The 13,092-nt window shown below is 49.1% G+C and overlaps 1 protein-coding gene across 9 annotated transcripts in view; it reads left to right on the top strand.

Annotated features, from left to right (window-relative positions):
• Positions 1-5,524: 5,524 nt before the first annotated feature.
• DYSF (dysferlin) overlaps positions 5,525-13,092 on the top strand; it is a 224,202-nt gene continuing 216,634 nt past the window's right edge. For 4 of the 9 annotated variants that reach the window (XM_060658063.3, XM_060658027.3, XM_060658011.3 and 1 more), the window contains exon 1: positions 5,526-6,028. In XM_060658063.3, coding sequence (XP_060514046.2) covers positions 5,941-6,028 — 88 coding nt within the window. In that variant the 5' untranslated portion in view covers positions 5,526-5,940. Of the gene's footprint in view, positions 6,029-13,092 lie in introns of all 9 variants that reach the window. The other 5 variants (XM_060658121.3, XM_060658089.3, XM_060658103.3 and 2 more) reach the window with 2 other exon arrangements.

The raw sequence follows: 13,092 nt of genomic DNA, 5'->3' as shown, positions 1-13,092 counted from the left end.
TCTACTGATTCAAATGCTAAATACTACTACTACTACTACTACTACTACTACTACTAATAGTTTTACCAGCTATCTGGGCATCCCCCAGCCCAGTCAAACTGACACATAAAGTTAACCATCACAAGCATTTATCCAATGAGGCAGATATTCTTATAGATAAGGAAACTAAGCCTCAGGAAGTAAGGTAACTTGCTGAAGACCCATCAACTAGTACCTAAAGAGAGCTAAGATTTGAATCCAGGTAGTCTGACTCCAGAGTCATCCTTTTACACTGCTGCCATTGTTCTTTTCCTGTCCTACTGGTTTTACAGTTTTTAGCTGAATATTATCTCCCTCACCTTCTCCCTCTTCTTCCCAGTGCTCTCTTTTTTCCACTTAAAGCCAGTCTCCAAACATAATCTTTTCAGTGCTTGTGAAACGTACTCCATCTGGATTCAAGAAGCATTCATCTGGTATATTAGGTTGTGATCCAAAGAGCCAAAGCCTTTTCTTTGATACTACCCAGGTCAGTGGTTCCTGGTCTTTGGTCTGCAAAAGAATAACTGGGGAGCTTTTAAAAGTCAGAATCCTGGGCCATTTGCAGAGATTTTGACTCAATAGATGTAGGAGTGCAGAGGGACCCAGGTATCTCCACTTTTTACAAGAAGATTCTGATACAGGGGACCTTCAGATTGACCACACTTGAAACATTGACATGTCAGATACTCACTTCTCATGGTATCCTTTCTTTCTCTAAAGTCCTACCCTTCAGCCAAGGAGGAAACGCTGAAAATGCTACCAGTTTGTTGCCCTCTTAACTCCTGGAAATGTTCTTTAGGCCTTGTGGTGATATCTTCCCATGATTCAACAGGAATTTTAGGGTATGGAGCGTCAGAAAGCTCCCTGGCCAATCTCTTCCCCCAGACACACAGCAGGGACCCTCTCACACTTGCTCCCCCTCATCTGCATCAGCTCTGCTGGTGCCCTTATTCTGCATCTTAGCAGGGAACCATTCATCACCAAGACCTGAGTCTCCCCCCTGCTGGGGCCTGCAGTAGGTTTCTTCACATTTGCTAATATTGGTACGTACTGGGATGTTGTAGCCTCTTTTACAAGGTGAGATTACCTCACTTCACAAAAAGTTTAGGGGCGCCTGGGTGGCTCAGTCAGTTAAGCTCATGCTATCAGTGTGGGATTCTCTCTCTGTCCCTCTCTCTCTGCCCTTACCCCACTTGCTCTCTCTCAATAAATAAATCAACTTTAAAAATTTAATAACAACTAAAACCTTTTAAAAAAAGTTTAATTCCTAGTCTGTCCCATACCCCATCTTTTTCCTCAGAAACTCTGTCTCTGTCTCTGTCTCCCTTACTCCTTCCCTCCCTCTCTCCATGTGTGTGTGTGTGTGTGTGTGTGTGTGTGTGTGTGTGTGTAGGCTTTCCTTCATCCAATCTAGAGACTCCTCACCCTCTGAAATAAAGTTAAAAGGAGGGCTGTGCACACCAGTGGACCCACTTACATGGGCCCAGAGCTGTGTTCTATGCACTTCAGCAGACAAGCTGCTCTCCACTCCCTGCTTAAAGGGAGGGCTTTCAGGGAGGAATTTCAGACCAGAGGAATCTGACCATCCATTCTGAACACTCCTTTCCCTTGTACCAGCAGCCATTCCTGAACGGATAATAATAGTTTCTATTTATCAAGTGTTTACTAAGTATTTATTATGGTAGATTCTCAGAAAGGCCCCTTTCATGGGAAATTGAAGCCCTCTGAAACTACCATGAGTTTTTCTTCTCAGGGGAAACATAAGATGACTGAAGTGTGACCAGGTTTGTGGTTCTCAGGAAGCTTTGCCAAGATATGTATGGCAGAGAACATAGAAATCATGTACGTTTTCCAAATTACCTCTTTCGCTAAAAATCTGCTGCTTTTTTTCTTTCTTTTTTCTACTGGGAAATAATGTAAAACTTGCTCCTTGATTTCGCAGTGAGGTTGGAGAGTTGACCTTCCTTTTCTGCCCCAAAACAGTAAGCAGTAAAAAACGTTCTGAATGCCTGCTCTTTTCAACAATGGTCTGATTGCATTGTCAGAGGCTTGGTGTATTAGTTTCCTGTGGCTGCTCTTAATCAATTGTCACAACTGTGGTAGTTACAACAACAAATTTATTTTTTCACAATTCTGGAGGCCAGAAGTCCAAGATCAAGGTGTCTCTTTTTTTTTTTTCTCCAAATTTCTCCACTTTTCCATGCATGTGGTTCCTCTGAGCCTCCAGTTTTATTCAGTTCAGCTCCAGCCACACATAGAGGCTAGCATCCCTCAGTCTCAATTCCAAATTCTTGGAAAGAGAGCAGCAGATTGGTTCAGTGTTGAATCTTGAATTGGGTCTCTTTCCCTTTGCCAGGGGGTGGTCTCAAAGAATGTAGTTCTTTGAAATACAGAAGACACCCCAAACATATCCTACACATTGAGGAATAAAGTTGAGGTGCATTCTTACTAACCATTTATTTCTGTACAGAATGTCCTGTGGATAACAGGTTTGAAGAGAGTGGAGGCTGGCTGGCTTGGTCAGTAGAGCATGCAACTCTTGATCTCTGGGTCATGAGCGTGAGCTCCATGTTGTGGGGAGAGTTTACTTAAAAAGTTTGAAGAGAACCTGCTGCATGAATAAATAACGTAGAGAAGTTGCAAGGGGATGGGTGTTTAACCGATAAAGAAAACTGGTTCTGGTCAAATCACTTTAGTCATACCACATTTGCAAGCAGCTAGGTGCTTCTGAGATCCAATTTTAGTTCTGCCTTAGAGCAGGTTCGTGTTACTTTATACATCTGAATAGAGCCAAACTGTACTTCTTTAAAAATAGATCTTAATTTGGGCTTTCCTTGTACCAACAGGGCCTCTTGCCTTCTTCCCAATGAAATTAAAGTTTACCCCCTACTTGGTACCCTTCTCTAAAACTTGAATCTGGCCAATTCCTGCCACATACAGGCACCCTATAAATGTTGGCTAAGTGAATGAATGAATGAGTCAATTACTTCATCCAAGCCAAAGTTTTTTTGTCCAGCAACATATAATGGCCAAGGTTAGCAGCAAGAAACCTGATCTACTCATACGCTTGCTCTGCAGAACGTCCCTCCCACTTCCTCCCAGCTTTGCTCTACTTCCTTCCAACCCACTCTCAGTACCTTGGGTCACCATCCCTCTGCTGGAGCTTCTAACTGATCTCTTTGCCTTCAGTCTGGCGCCTTGCACTTCATTCTTCAAAAAGCAACCAGAGGGAGCATTTGAAAAGCAAATTAGATCCTGTCATTCCTCTGGACTACCTCAGGTCCTGTGTGGTTCTCTCAGCCTCACCTCCTCCACACCTCCACACCCCCTATGCCCAGCCTGCTCTCCAGTCACAGTGGTCTTTCCCAGGCTCTCCCCAGAGCCTTGACCCAGAGCATTCTCTTACTGCTCTCTAGAACACCCTTTTTCTCTGCCGCAACCTCAGTCTTGCCCAATGAACTCCTAACTGGCCTTCACATCTCATCTCAGATACCTCTCATTGTTCCTAGGATACACGAGGGCCGCCATTTTCTGTCCTTTTTTGCTTTTACAGATTTGCACTGGTATATGATTGGCTTGATTATTTCATTAAGTGTCAGTTTCCTCCACTGAAGTGTATACTTCTTGAAATCAGAGACTATATTAGTTTCCTCAAACTACTATAACAATATACAGCAGACTGGGTGACTTAATAGCAATGTATTTTCTCACAGTTCTGGGAGCTAGAAATCCAAAATCCAGTTATTGGTTGGCAAATTTGATTCCTTCTGAAACATTTTTCCTTGGCTTTGAGAGCCACCTTCTCACTGTATCCTCACATGGTCTTTCCTCTGTGTGCATGCATCCCTGGTGTCGCCATTCCAAATTTCCTCTTATAAGAACACTTGTTGGGGGCGCCTGGGTGGCTCAGTCAGTTAAGCGTCTGATTTCGGCTAAGGTCATGATCTCGTGGTTCGTGAGTTGGAGCCCCACGTTGGGCTCTGCTGACAGCTCAGCCTGCTTCATATTCTGGGTCTCCTTCTCTCTCTGCCCCTCTCCTGCTCATGCTCTCTCTCACTCTCTCAAAAATAAACATTAAAAAAAAAAAAAAAAAGAACACTTGTTGGATTGGATTAGAGCACACAGACTTGTTTTAACTTAATCACCTCTGTAAAGGCCCTATCTCTAAACACAGTCACATTCCTAACTGGGGGGTTAGGGCATATGGATTAACATACAGATTTTCAACTTATGGATTTGGCAGGGAGGGGGGGCGGGGAGGACAATTCAGCCCATAACAGGCACCATGCCACTTCTGCTCATCATTGTGTCCCCATCACCCAGGACAGTCCTGGCATGTTGTAAGACTTGATACACGCCTGTTAAATGAATGATTGAATTTCAACCCCCATTTCCCCCTCCTCCCCAACCACATAGTGTGCTAGAGGCAAAGAAAAGAAGAGACACAGGTTGCTGCAGGAAATGTTTGCTGTCCTGATCCTAAAATTACAGACCTTTCAGGGAGGGTTGCTCCCACTCTTACCACCCGTGGGGCAAAAAGCCCCAGCAATCTGCTCCTGCCCTGGGTGTGTGTGCTACCCCCATGGGTTGCTGGGAGAGAAGTTTTGCTGACAGGTGCACATCCATCAGAGTGGCCCTCTTTAGAAGGTGAGTCACCCAACTGCTGGGAAAGTGGATCTACACAGCTCCCAGAAAGCAGTTTAGCAATAGGTACTAGGACCTAAAAAAAAAAAGGATGTCCTGCAACCTTATCATTCCAAAGCTGAAAATCCAATCTAAGGAACTAGCACAAGGGGCTCAAGATGGGGTTATATCCTAGTTTTTATAAAAAAAAAAAAGTATTTCTCACTGTTATGATAGTGATGTATAACAATGGGAAAGTTTTGTAAATCTAGTCCATTCATATGATACAAAAGTATGTAGCTATTGAAAAAATTGTCTATGAAAAATGAATAATGATGCAAGAAAATGTTACCTGAAAAAGCAGTGCACAGAACTGCATATACATTGATCTCAGAAATATAATAAATGCTCTAATTTACACACACACACACACACACACACACTCTCTCTCTCTCTCTCTCTCTCTCTCTCTCTCAAGAGGGAAAAGCCTGGATTGGTAAATCTCCAAATGTTAATACTATTTTTTTCAGACTCAGAGATTTCTTTCTTTTATGCTTTTGTGTTAAAGGTACCAGATGTTGCTTTTATAGCCAGAAAGTGGGGGGGAGGGGGCGGTAAGCAAGAGTTTTTAAGGCAGCTAGACCAGGTCGGTCAATGAAATTCCTCAGCTCCTGGCTTCTCGGGAAAGCGCAGTCCCTGCGCCTGCTCCCCAACTGGTCCTCAGAGCGGCCCGCTGACTGCGGCCGACCGGGAGTGCTCAAATCCCCGCGTCGGGAGGAGGCGACAGACTTGGCGAGGAGTGAGGCCGGGGGTGGAAGGTCGGGGGAGGGGCAGAGCCTTTCTCCCATTTGGAGCGAGATCTGGACTGCGCTGGGCGTCCTGAGCCCTGGGCCAGCCCTCCGCCATCGCGGCCGCCGCCCAGTCCGCTCTTCCCCAGCCAGGTGCAAAATGCCTTGTCATTGGGAGAGTCTGCGGCCGGAGCATTGAATTACAGCTCGGCCGAGCCGGGTAGGGCGGCGGGGGTGGAAGATGAGCAGAAGCCCCAGTTCTCAGAGCGCCTGCTGACAAGCTGGTAAGCGCAGAGGGTGCGAGGACCGCGTGTAGCCCACTGGAGCAGCCCGGGGCTGGCCTGTTCCTCTTTAAGAACAGAAGATCTGAGCCGGCAGCCAGCGATCCCAAACGGCCTCCCTCCTCCAGCCTTCTCCAGTGAGGAGACCCACGAGCTGCGCCTAGATCCTCCACGACCTTCTCAAGCCCTCTCCGCGCCCTGGGCGCACGGGGCCCTTTCTCGCGCCAGTCATGCTGAGAGTCTTCATCCTCTACGCCGAGAACGTCCACACCCCAGACACCGATATCAGCGATGCCTACTGCTCAGCGGTGTTTGCAGGTAGGAGGGGCCTGCATCCCCGCCGGGCGGAGGGAAGGGGGGGGGGTGGTCAGAGAGGGGACACCTCAGACCTCCACCCAGAGGGCACGGGGATGGGAGAGAAGAGACTCCACGCCCCAGCCAGACTGATTTTGAGTGTTGGAAAGACACACATCCTCAGAAAGGGGCGACCCAGAGGGAAACTGAGGCAATGAGTGAGGTGATTGAGCAGCGCTTCTCTGGATCCTGGAAGCTGAACCCAGGTTGGGGCTAAAGTGGGCCTGGAAGTTGGGGCCAGCACCTCTCCTCTCACTCTTCTGGGTCTCTTAGCAGAGGTCTTCCCGCACTGTACTGCGGGGATCTCCTCCTCTCCACCGAAGGCTGGGTCCCAGGCCTATTTATAGCCCTGCTGTCTTCCCCGGGCCTGGGCCTGGCTGCTCTCCGAGGCCTCAGCTCTCTATCACAGGCTGGGCTGGCAGGCAGGAGGCCACTGGGGGCAGAGGCACCGCTCTCCTGTCCAGGGATCCTACTCTGGCTTTCCGCACAGGATGGGAGAAATTTAGCAGCTGGCAGGGCTGACACCAGCACCAGCCTCTAGGAACTTTCTCCTTTCTCCCCTCCCCTCCCACCGGACTGGAGCTTGTTGGGGAGTGGTATCTGGGGAGTGGTATCTTCATCATCCTTGAACAGAGGAGCCTACTCCCCTATCAGATTGGGACCTCCCACAGTAAAGTCTTCCCATGGTCATGACTGAACTTTTTCTCCAGGAAGTGAGGACCAGGCCCAATCTGCTTCCTGGGACTGCCCTCACAGTCAAGCCAGAGCTGTGGTCTACCCCGCTGGGTTTTTAGGTTTAGAGCCAATGGGGGTGGGGGGAGGACTGGAGCCAAGGGTATGAGAGTCCAGCCCCCAGCCCCAACCCAGTGGGTTTGTTCTCAGTCTCTATTACTTGTCACTTCCCTTCTCTTCAGAGACCTGGCTTCATCTCAGGCCCTCAGAAATCATAACATCCAACAGACCTCCCTTTTCAGTTTCGTGAGTTCCTGGATATACCTGTTTGTTCCCAGATGCCCGATGCTTATGTACATACGTGTTCCGAGACACATGTACACCCAGGACTGCATATGACATTTGTGATGTTCCAAGGTTCAGAGAAAGAAGGCGTGTGTCCACCACAGCACACAAAGACATGTCAGAACAGGTGCATGTGCACACACACTCCTGGATGTGAAATTTGGGGCTCACTGAATGAGCCTGTGACCTGGAAAGCAGCCTGAGCCAAGAGGAGGGATAGAAGGGGAGTGGGAGGTGACACTACAGCTGTTTTTTTTGCTAACGTGTTGTTTTGACCTGTTCTCCACCAGTTTCCCACAGTTTTCTCCGGAAATGAAATTTATCCAGGTGTTTCCAGGGGAAAGACAAAGGCACAAAAGGGGGGCCTCCACACTTCCTCTGCATCCTCAGCACTGGGCACGTCAGGCCAGGCCAGCAGCCTCACGAAGGGCCCAGGGCTCCTAGTTGCTCAGCTGCAGGGAGCATCATACCCACCATGAATATCCCCCTAGCTGAGGGGAAGGAGGGTACTGTCATCTTGGAGGGAGGGGGAAACCCTGTGCTTGAATAGCTGCCTCTTGCTCCAGTGCCCTAGCCCCCATCACAGTGCCCTAGGCCAAGGGCTGAACAAGCTTTGCAAATGGCACCCTCTAGAGCTGTCCAATGCATAAAAGAACCTCAAGGGGGGCCACCATGGAGCCCTGCCTGTGTTCTCAGGGGTCTTGTCTCCTCTGGTGTCCATTCAGCCTGAACCAGATTTTCCTTCCCTGATCACAAGCTCTCCCACCCTCCCCCACCCCTAATACACACACACACACACACACACACACACACACACACACACACACACATACTTGTCTCATAATTCATGGTTCCCCTACCCATGCCAGGCCCTGAACCCTAGTAGGAGGAAGGAAAGAATGAATAATGTATGGGGAAGCACTTTCTAACCCCTGAAGTGCTTTACCCACAGGAGTACTGCTGGTGTGGCTCCTCTCCGGTCATTATTTCAACCCCAAGGGCTGTCTGTGGGGCCATCTTCCCCATCCCGCATCCGTCATCCTCCCTTGGTGTCTCTGACTCGCCCCTCCCCCCACCTGCGTGATTTCAGTCTGCAGCCTTGCCCTTTGCCTGCTGCCTGGCTCCCCTGGGTGGTCTCCCCTTCCCTGGGAGAAAGGAAGTAGGCTGTCTGCGCTGACAGTGAGTGCCCCCAGAGGGGGCTGGTGAGCCCACACTCCCAGTCACCGGGAATGCAGTCCCTCCCTCCCCCAGCCCTGGACACATTCCACCTCCTGCACTGTCCCTGCTCTTAACCCAAGTCCAAATTTGGCCTCCCTGCCGCATTCAGGCCTGTTCACCCTCCTTCTCCCAGCCAGAGCCAAGCTGGCGAATGATTACACAGAAGGCCCCAGTCTCAGGGACACACTATCACTACTCAGAGCCAAACACCCTTCTGGGGAGTAGTCCCTCACCAGTTAGCCAGACCCTTTAGGTGTTGGGCCCATAAAGCTCCTCCTTTGGCTACCTGATTATAATATCCCATAATGACACCTCCTCTGTGCACACATAAATTCATGTCATGCTCACAGCAGCTTTGTGAGGCCAAAAGGCAGGGATATTTTTCCTCTTTAGAGATGAACAAATAGGCCCAGAGAAGTGCAAGGGCCTGGCCAAGGTCATACAGGGTCATAAAGCACCTCCCATCCTCACCCCCACCCCCCTCTTCACTGCCCTCTGTTGTTCTCAGCATCCATGGCTCATGAATAAGCATACCATGTGCTGCCCACACCCAGGCACCATGAGCCTGAGCCAGCACGGGAGGGGTGGGGGGGTGCTTGGGGTACCTGGCATGGGGCTGAGTCAAAGTAGGGGGCAGTGCAAGGCTGCAGGGCACACAATATAAGACAAATGACTAATAGATGGAGGATTCTGGTTTTGAAAATGTACATTCATCACAAGGAGAGAGAATGGGCATTCATTTAAGTACAAACAATGTACCATTTTCAGCTGCTGTTTCTTTAAAACTCCATAACAATCCTTTGAAAGAGACATATTTAGGGACGCCTGGGTGGCTCAGCTTTTGACTCAGTCAAAGCATTTGACTTTGGCTCAGATCATGATCTTGGTTCTTGAGTTCAGGCCCAGCATTGGGCTCTCTGCTGTTGGCACAGAGCCCACTTCAGATCCTTTGTCTCTCTCTCTCTCCCCTGCTTGCGCTCTGTCACTCTCAAAAAAATAGTCTTTGAAAGAGACATATTTAACTGATACCGAGCTTAGTAGGTGCTAGGCACTGTTCTAAATAAAACTCATTAACCGTGAGCTACATCATGTTCCAGCTATAATTTGTACCAGGCACTTGTATGTAAACACTTAACCCTCCTAGCAACCATATATAATAGCAAATATCACCCCCATTTTACAGATGAGAAAACTGGCACAAAGAGGTTACATTATACACTGGTAAGTAGTGGAGTTGGGAATCGAGCTCATGCAATCTGGCTCCAGAGCTCCATCTTTCACCGCTTCACGATTTCCTTTGGGTCATAATTACCTTTGATTTTCAAGAGACAAGCAGTAAAAGGTGGAGGGGCAGGATTTGAACCCAGGTCTGCTCACACCCTGGAGTCCAGTCTCTTTGACATAGTCTCTTGGCACTCAATGCATACTAGCTATTATTACTAATATTATACATGATTATATATATATTTATTATAATAATTATTATAGTTAACATGCATTGTACATGTACAAGGAAATCACTTCACACATCCAAGAAGACTGTCACTATCTTTTTTGCCTGGTCATTCCTATCATTGGCTGCATCACACTGGGCACAAGGGGCTCAGTGGTGAGTGGCCATCCCCTCTGCCTCAAGGGACCCTGGTCCTATCTCCTCTGGCTGCCCACTCTGGAGCAGCCCCTTCTGAGCTGAAGGCATTTGTCCACCTGCCTGATGTCTGGCCACGGCCATCACCGTGGTGGTAGATCTTTCTTGGGACAAATATTCCTCTGGTGACCCTTCAAGCCTACAAACCTTCTCCGTGCCTCTCCCCAGGTCAAAGTCATGCTCAATCTCAGCTATCTGTATGCTAATCTCTTTCCAAATTGCTTCATTAGAATGAAATGTTAGCCAGTAGAGTGCTAACATCTACTGTAACCTACTGTGTGCCAGCCATTGTGCCGGAAGGGCTATCGTTCAGTTTGAATCCTCCCAACAGCTCTGTGAAGTATCATTCTCTCGATTTCACAGAAGTGGAAGCAGACTCTCAAAGATCAAGTCACATGCCTCGGGTCACACAGCTAGAAAAGGGTGGACTGGGATGGAGGCCCAGGACCATCTGATTGTTCCCACTACAAGATGGTTCTGCCCAGGAATTCACATGATCATGGCCATGGCCAGAGTCACTGCTGCCTGTACATTCTACACCCTTGGTGGATACACAGGTGCCCTTTCAGTCCCAGCTTTGGATTGGGCTATCAATGGAGCACGTATCCTTCAGTGAATGTGAGGGGAGAGGGCAGAAGGATGCCTTGGACCGTCCATACTCTTGGAAGTTCTTGGACCTTGACACTTGTGCCCTGAAGGAATCCTGTAAATTCATAGGCAGAGTCTTCATCTCAAGGTTGGTATTATTGAGCAGAGGGGCAAGGTGTGTTTGCTTCTTGGTCACCCCACGTCAGGCCTTGGTAAAAAGAGAGACCTGAGCCAGAAGATACCAGTCGGCCCAACTCCAGCAACAAGAAGAATCTCAGTTAGAAGTACCTCTTCTTTGACCGACAGGGAGGTAGGACCCCTAATAGGTGACAGAAGAGGTCAGGGACCAAAAACACACACTTAGGGGAGCCTGGGAGGTGGTGTAACTAAGATGAGGTCAGAAGGAAAAGCACATGCACGTTGGGTAAGTGGTGGCAAGTGGAGTGAGCTGAGAGTGCACGGCTCACTGCACAGGTGCCAGATAGGCACTGTCAGGCAGAGAATTTGGGCCCATGTGCCAGCTTCTCTGATTTTTCAAGAGAAGCTATAAATTTGGATTTGTAGGAGAAACCTCCCGATGTTTAATTAAGGTATTATTTTGTTATAAAACATTGTGTTGCTCAAAGACAATAGGTCTGTAGGCCAAATGCACCCCCAGGGGACACCAATGACAGTGTGTGAAGCACGGTGTTTCATTCAATCTTGGAGACCTTAGTCCTGGGCTCTTGGGATAACAGACAGCCAGTCTCCTCTCTCTTGGGATTATCAGTCAGCACCTATCTGTGAATACACCGATGGGGCAATGGGGCAAATCGAGGAGAACTCTAGTCCCTTCCTCCTCATCTCTATCAGCCCTGAAATGTTGTTGCAGTTAACGTGACATCTTAAGTAAAGTCCGGGCTTGCTATGCAGACTCAGCTTCAAAACAGGTCCCCTCACCGCCTTGCTACCTCTCAGTGGCTCCTAAGCTGGCCCTACCACCTTCACAGAGGTACTGGGGTAGTCTGGGGTGCTGAGGAGCTGTCCCGTACCTGAGCTTCAGGTGGGGTGCAAACCTGGCTATTAGTGAGCCCTAACTAATGGTGGTGTGAACACGATAGTCTCTCTCACTTACCTCCTAGTTGATGTTTAGGCAGTTCTGGCCAGTAAGGTTCTGACCCACAGGGCTGTCTAGCACCAGATCCTCCTGTCTTGTTGCTCTGCTATTCCTGGGGGTCCCCTTGACAACATGGTTGGTGACTTCACCATCACAACCTGTATCACAGCACAGGCAGGCGTTCCTCTTCCCTATAAGGATACAATCAGACAGTTCTGTACATTCTGCTCATACCCTGCTGGCCATCACTTGGTTTCATGGCCATATCTAGTTGTGAGGCCATATCTAGTTTCTATTTGGGTGGCCATGTGTCCAGGTAAAACTGTGCAACATTTCTGTAGAAGAAGGGGAGAACATATAGAAAGGCGACAAGTTGAAGGCCCAGCTGGCTGTCTGTGAGAACTGCATTCCTGATACAAGTCCCTTTGGGAGGAAGCCCCCTTTAGGACGAGGCTGCACTATGATGTCTCCAAAGGAACAGTCAGTTATCTCATCAGGAAGCAGCGAACAGCAGCCAGGCTGGGAAGCTGGAGGTTGGAATGGGAAAGGGGCCTCAGGAAGTGTCCGGGGCTCAGGCCACCAGCTGCTGCTTTTCTGGTTTACAGAACAGACGTGTGGAGCCCCTGTTGCTGGGACACAAGCCAAATGTTTGTATGTACGAGTTCTTTGGAATATTCCCCTGGAAATATCTGATATGCCCCCTACAGATTTCCTGTGCTACCTCTGATGGATTCAAGCAGGAGGAGGTGGCGGGGTGTGGCGAGCTGGGGGAAAGGAACACAGCCTGGAATCCCTGGGACAGTAAAAAATATCCCAAATCATCATATCCAAAACTCCACCAGGGGGCAGTACTGCCCTCTTTGAGAACCACTGGCTTAATCTCCTCATGCGGGGAAAGGACACTGGGGAACCAAGTCCACTGGCCACTACGCCAACCGCAGGCCGGCCCTTACTGTGCACTGGGAATACCTGGCCGATTGAGATGTCCTTGGTCTCTCCCCTCCTTGACCCCACCATCCAGCTAGACCTCGAGCAGATAATTACACAGTTATTCCTTATAATTGCAATGAATGCCAAGAATAAAAGTGCGGCTGTCCAGTTGTTTGCCAGAGGGACCCATCCTAGGCCAGGATGTCAGAGACGGCTTCCCCAGGGACGCAATATGTAAGCTGAGGCCTGAGGATGCATGGGGGTTGCCCTGTAAAGAGAGAGGGGAAGGCGTTCACAAGCAGAGGAGACGGCAGGGCTCCAAGTTGGAAGAGAGCTCAGCACGTTCCCAAACCTGAGAAGCCATAGGAGCTGGGACTCAGAGAGTGAGGGGTGGAGTGGCCTTTCTCAGTGGGTGGAGGTGAGGGATCTGGGCTTCATCCCAAGAGCAAGGGAGGCCTTTGAGGCCTGATCATATCTGTCGTAAGATCACCTGGCCCCAGTGTAGATAATGGACTAGAGGTGACCAGCTGG

Source organism: Panthera onca, chromosome A3 (assembly GCF_046562875.1).
Source record: "Panthera onca isolate mPanOnc1 chromosome A3, mPanOnc1 haplotype 2, whole genome shotgun sequence".
Classification (NCBI taxonomy): domain Eukaryota; kingdom Metazoa; phylum Chordata; class Mammalia; order Carnivora; family Felidae; genus Panthera; species Panthera onca.
This window is presented reverse-complemented; position numbering and strand designations above follow the sequence as displayed.